This window comes from Tupaia chinensis, unplaced genomic scaffold, assembly GCF_000334495.1.
Source record: "Tupaia chinensis unplaced genomic scaffold, TupChi_1.0 Scaffold000294_1, whole genome shotgun sequence".
In the NCBI taxonomy this organism is placed as follows: domain Eukaryota; kingdom Metazoa; phylum Chordata; class Mammalia; order Scandentia; family Tupaiidae; genus Tupaia; species Tupaia belangeri.
The window spans coordinates 425,811-432,240 of NW_006159779.1; the positions used below are offsets into that span (position 1 = coordinate 425,811).

At 58.6% G+C, this 6,430-nt stretch overlaps 1 protein-coding gene across 2 annotated transcripts in view; it reads right to left on the reverse strand.

The window, feature by feature from the left end:
- PARVB (parvin beta) overlaps nt 1–6,430 on the reverse strand; it is an 85,351-nt gene that overhangs the window by 51,382 nt on the left and 27,539 nt on the right. For both annotated transcript variants that reach the window (XM_006150663.3, XM_014588672.1), the window contains one exon: nt 3,669–3,739. In XM_006150663.3, coding sequence (XP_006150725.2) covers nt 3,669–3,739 — 71 coding nt within the window. The remainder of the gene's footprint in view (nt 1–3,668; nt 3,740–6,430) is intronic.

Below are 6,430 nucleotides of genomic sequence, written 5' to 3' on the forward strand. Positions count from 1 at the left end.
CCCAGCAGCGGTCTTGCCAGCGGCGGCAGTTGAGGTGGCAGTTTGCAGAGGGAGCCACACTGGCTGTCGTGGATTCCGGCATGCCGATGTATCCTACAGCAGGCTTGGAGATCATGAGTCCAAAGTCAGTTTCACTGGGTGCTTGTCGGGGTACTGGCTCCTCCGGAGGTTGTAGGGGATCAGTTTCCTCGTCTTCTCCAGCTGGAAGCCACTGTGTTCCTAGGGACGTGGGCCTCTGCTCCTTCCCCAGTGCCAGCACTGGCACCCTGCTCTGGACGCACTGCCATCTGCCCCTGCAGTCGGCCCTCCCTCTGCCCCTCTCGTGTGTCATGCTAGGCCCACCTGGACAACCCAGGTCTGTCTGCTCATGACAAGACCCTAATATTTATCCGTGCAAAGTCCCGGATGCCACGTATGATGGCAGGGGACCATGCCTAGGCCCACCACACCCAGGTTCCCTGGGAAGAAACCCAGGCCAAAAGTCATTGCTGATCATTTTGGGGGCTTTGGGGGGCAGTCAGAAACCAGCAAGGAAGAGGAGGGTGAAGCAGGTTCATGACCACGCTGGCTGTGACCGAGGAGGAAAGCCCGGTGGCCCTGCTGCACAGCCCATCCCTGCAGCCCCGGGCCTCGCAGCTGTGTGGTGCGGGTCAGCGGCACATTCCTCAGTTCCTTCCTGTCCTCGGTCCCGCTTTGCTGCAAAGGGTACTAACTGCCCTGAATTTCCAGCCCCTCCAGCCGGCACGCCCCACCCCACCGATGCGACCCTCCCTCTGAACCTGGAGTCTGGAAGAGAAGGAGCCGTCGGCGCTGCCAGGAGCCTTTCCATTTGGCTCTGGGTGCCATTGATGCTGTGGTCCTGCATGGTGCCAGTGGGCACACAGAGCACCAGGCCTTGCCCACCACAGCCAAAACAGCCAGGAGGTCAGGCACAGAGGCACGGACAGGGCAGGGGCTGGGGGTGGGGGGGAGTCTGGAGGAGCGTACATCCATCCTGCCCAGGAGAGGGCTCATTCCAGCCCAGGACCCAGCACAGCACCCACTGCTCCACCGGTTCAGTGAACGCGGCTGATCGATAGTCCCCTTCCGGCCCAGACACACCACTGATCTCCCGTGCCACCGGGCCGTGGGGAGTGCTTCACCTGAGTCCCCCTTGGAACGTGAGGTTGACCCGGCTCCTCGGCGCTGTTTGAGGCGACAACACTTGTGAACAGAGCTCGTGAACTCTCGAATGCTGGAGAAGAAAAACGCAGAATGGGCAGAGAGAGGTGAGCCCGCGCGTCCGCCTTTCCATCTGCCCAGGCCCTCGGGAGACTGGCTGAGGCCAGCGCCTCGCGGACGCATCTGTCCGACACGCTGAGGAGCAAGGTGCGATGACGCTGGCGCGGACCCTGTCCTGCCCAGCGCTTCTGCTTCTCAGGCACTGCGCTCAGCCCGGGATGGGCGCCCTCAGCCCGCCCGCTCAGGCCCCACACCGCCAGCTCTCTGGGACACCCGGCCTGCAGACGGCAGGTGGCAGGACTCCCAGCCCCGCAGTTACGGGGGCCGAAGCCGCCACAGACCTCCACGTGTGCGCCCCGCTGGTTCTGTGGAGAGCCCGCGACTCCCGTGACCCTTCCTTGAACATGCCCCCCGCTGGTTCTGTGGAGAGCCTGCGACTCCTGTGACCCTTCCTTGAACATCCCCCGGGGACACTTTGGAAGCTAAGAGTCACTGGGCCCAGATGTGGCGCCATGGTAACACAACTGGACCCACATGGGAAGGTTCTAGGTGTGTCTGGGAACCCCCTACACCAGGTGAACACACATGCAAGCCCACAGTCCAGGGTGGGGTGGGGGGGTGCTGAGACGCAGGTAGACCCTGTGTGAGAACCCTGCTGGGGGTTCTGTCTCTCCACTTCTCTCTGTCTCTGCCTCTCCATTTCTGTCTCTGTCATGGAAGAACTACATAAACTTATAAGAGAAACGGAAATTTAAGTCGTTAAGAATTAACATCTTGGGGTGAGGCCTAAATCCGACTTTCAATCTGTGAAGGATGCAACCTGCAGCTTGCTGTGCCGTCGGCCTGTGGGGATGCCGCACGTGGAGCGAGTCCAACAGCACTGAGAAGGCGGAGGGCCTTAGTACAAAGCACTTTTAATAGAAAAAAAATCTGGCATGCACTGGCAAGGCAGCATTTTCTCTTTCTTCCTTCCTCCCTCCTTTCCTTCCTTCCTTCCTTCCTCCCTTCCTTTCTTTCTTTCTTTCTCTTTTTTAAAAGGTTTTTGCCTTAGGGCACATGCACTTGCCAGAGAGACAGAGAGACAGAAAGCAAGAAGTCAATCTCCAGGCGGGATGGCCACGCCACAATCTCTTCTCCTCCATTCTCCTCCCAGGATCTTGGGCACATACATGCACTTGGCATGATTTTCAAACTACCAACTCGGGACTCAAACTGCGGTCTGCCATGTGGGAGTTTAGTGACATAACCATGACACCATTTGCTGGCCCTCAAAGCAGCATTTCAAAGTCCCAGGTTGCCTGGACTGGCTGCGGAGGTGGAGCACCTGCCAGGCTGCCTGCTCTGAGCTGCCTTGGGTCTGCCGGGGTCAGGGTGCCGTCAGAACCCTCAGCCCCCCTTCCAGGATGACTTCTTTTTTTTTTTTTTTTTTTGGACAGATTTTCACTGTAGGGCGCGTGCGCTCGCCAGACAGACAGAGAGAGACATAGAGACAGAAAGCGAGAAATCACCCCCCAGGGGGGATGGTCACGCCGCAATCCCTTCTCCTCCATTCTCCTCTCGGGATCTTGGGCACGCACGCACACGCGCCCGGCGTGAGTTTTAAGCCACCGGGTCCGGGACACGAACCATGGTCGACTACGTGGGAGTCCAGCGACATAGCCATTACGCCAACTGCTGGTTCCCCAGGATGACTTCTTGAAGGCCTATTTGGGTTTGGATCAAAGCGATCAAAACCGCAAGCTGCAGCTGGACACAAACACCACGAATGGCAGGGCCGGGCTGGAGAGCAGAAGTCCCACTGGGTGGGGAAGAGCTGTCCCACTCCTAGGGAGCACGTGGCCACCAGCCCTTCTCCCCCTGTATCTGTGGCTCTGGGAACCTCAGCCAGCTGTCTTGCACAGCGGCTGTTCACACTTGCAGTCATGGCAGAAACTGGCCGTCCGACCAGCACAAGCACCTGGCACTGGACGGTTGTGCAGGAGGGATGGCTGGGGTCATGACTGGCCTTTCAGAGCTGCCTGTGGTCCAAACCCCTACCCGCTCCAGAATCTGAAGCCATTTGAAAGAGGTTGTGACAGTTCACTCTAGGGCTCACTCTCAGTCACAGACTCCCCTCCGGTATCCTCTGCCCCGCAGAGATTAAGAGAGCGGCCCTCGCCGAGCCAGCTGAGTTCTCTCCTGCAGCGCACCCTCCCGCCCTCCGCCATGCCCTCCACCAGCACCCTCCCGCCCTCCACCTGCATGCCCTCCACCCTCCATGTGCACACCTTTCTACCCTCCAGCCCTCCAGCTGTGCGCTCTCTGACCCTCCACCAGCACCCCCTTCCACCCTCTCACAGTGGGACCATCCCTCTTAGGAGCCCCCAGGTTGGCTGCCAGTACCAGATGGCCTCATCCTCAAAGGCCAGGTCTTGCCCCAGGAGCAGACCCACCGAGTCTGACCTCACCTTAACCAGTTCTTTGAACTTGGGGTCCTCCTTGGAGGTGGGGTCAATCATCGTGCGCTCCTCATTCTCCTCTGCCGGGGACAAAAGGGAGTCATAGTTAGCAGGCATGGGGATTCAGGGACACCAGGGGCACGGGCAGGGCCTGACACCCCCACAAACGGGCAGGACGTGGATGGAGAAGCAGAGAACCACGCCATCTCCTCCCCATTCCATAAAGGGATAAAGTCCAACTCCATCCTTCTCTGAGGGCTGCCTCTCCGACCCCACCAGCAGCCCGTCCCAACCAATGCTATTTTTCCGGAGGAATAACGGAGGGCAGCATTCCAGAGGCATAGCCTGGCTGGAAGCTGCACACACCAGGCCACCCCTGCAGCCGCCATTCATGCATCCGGGTTATGATGAGATGCGAAATGTTTGAGCCTTCAGTGGGAAAATCCAGAATGCAACGTTGTATATAAAACAGCCAAGGCATATGAAGAGCGAGTGTTCTGCAGCAAAGCCCGAGCAGAAGGGTAGGCATAGCAGCAGCACCTGGACGGGCTTCCTGTCCTGGGTCTGGGCAAACGACAGTGGATGGGGCCGAGAGCACGGGGCTGGAGCCAGGGTGCTCAGGGGGTCCCGGTCACCAGAGCCTCTCCACAGTGAGGCGCCTGGGCCTGCACTGTCCTCCTCAGTAGGGCTGAGGGCCTGGAACCTTGGTCTGTATGTGCCCTGGGGACTTCGATGTCCTGCAGCATAAACAGGACTCAGGGACACTCTAAGATGTTTGCAGAAAGGGCTTTCAAAGGCTCATTTTTCCTAAATGGGAGACCAGAAAACAGATGCCAGAATGCACTTCCCAGCTCTGTGACCTTCGACGGGTCACTGAGTCACACTGTGTTCCTGGTGGCTCCGTCACAGCCCTGGGGACACAGAGCAGGTGCAGCGAGCACTGTTCCAGTCCAAGGGGTGCCCCGGGGATGGACTGACCATCAGTGCAGGGGCTTCGGCAGGTCTGGGGTCAGTGTAAGCTGGGCAGGCCTGGATCTTGCGTCTCTTTATTTCAGCAAGAGGGGAGGAGCGGGCAGAGGCAGGACGGGGGACTCTGGTTAAATTCATAGTGGGGGCCAGGCAGCGACGATGGGCCCCCTCTGCACGCCAGGTGCTCACGGGGGGCCCTGCTGGGGTGCCTCTCTGTCCCTCTCTTTCTCTCTCATAGAGGACATAAAGACACACACACCAAACAAAAAGAGGGCAGAGAAGAAAGGGCTGGTTCCCACGTGATCACCAGGGTTCGACCCCTTGCCCGGGATCCAACAGGCTTAAGGACTAGGGGAAGGGGGTCACAGTGTGACTGGACCCTGGGAAGGATCCTCCCCAACCCCCGTGTGTGCATGCACTCACTCTCTCACAAATAAAGAAAAAACTAGCTGAAAAAAGTTATAACACAATTGTAGTGGGGCTGAGCCCTGTGCCACACAGCTACGCAGCCTCGCAGCCACGCCGCAGAGAGGTCCCCCGGCAGGAAGGCCGTGCGGGTCTGTGCCAGGTGGAGGGGGCATTCCTCCTCGCTGTGAGGGCTTGCCATCCACCACGGGAGTCTGTGAGGGGAGGAGCCGGCTCTGCGACCAACAATGCCGGAATCTCGGCCCTGGCACTTACTAGCTGAGAGGCCTCGGTTCCCTCACCTGCAAAATGGGGACAATTAATTATACAACCCACCCTGCAGGGCCACTGGGGGACACTGAGGGAGTAGTCCCACTGCCCACCGGCTACGATGGCCGCAAAGAGGCCCCTTGAGAGCAAAGCACTGTGCAAGTGCCCAGTGAGCCGCGATCCCGCTGCCTGCTCCCCAGCAGAACCCCCGAGTCGGGATCCCGCTGCCTGCTCCCCAGCAGAACCCCCGAGTCGGGATCCCGCTGCCTGCTCCCCAGCTGAACCCCCAAGTCGGGATCCCACAGCCTGCTCCCCAGCAGAACGCCCAGGGGATCCTGCCGGGACCCAGATGCCCCCCGCTGTCCTGCATGGCAGGGTGGCCTACCTGCCCCAGGACATGGGAAGTTCAGGTGTTGACCAGGCCAGCCCTGGCCCAGGTCATATGAGCTTCCTGGGCCAGCAGAAACTTCCGGAGCTAATGGGAAAATGCCAACTTTTGGGCCTTCCGGGCCAGCGGGTAGTGCAGTGAAGGTGGCTGGACCCTGCAGGCCTGGTGGCTTGCAAACAGCAGAAGGTGCGGGTGTGTGCCTGCCCAAGACCCCGAGGGGAGGACGGAGGAGGGAAGGCCATCTCCCCAACTTCACTTCCTTTCTCTGTCTCCGTCTCTCTCCAGTGGGCACGAGCACCCTGTGGCAGATGAAAGCAAATGCAGAATGGGTCGTCGGGAAAGTTGTGACACATTTTTACATAGAAAAAATATGTCATAACTTCCCCAATGACCTAAAAAAAAGTCCAGAGAAGACGCCTTCATGGCTCCTGAGAACTAGTGATTTCAGGGCAATAAGAGAAATGAAGATTTTCCGTTGATAATTCAGCCTCCAGCCCACAAACTTGAATGGTAGGAAGCCTTTCAAGCCTTCTGTCTCTGTCTCTGTCTCTCTCTTCCTCTGCCTCTGTCTTCTCATTTTTTGGCGATTTTTCCTTTTTCAAATGTTTAAGGTAAAGCATTTTCTCGGCTTTCAGCCCCTCCTTTCCCTTTATTTTGTTAATAGTCCCCTTTCCTCCTCCCACTCAGGAGAGGCAAGGGGCAGCTTTCAGAAGAAGACACCTCCATGGCTCCTGACGAC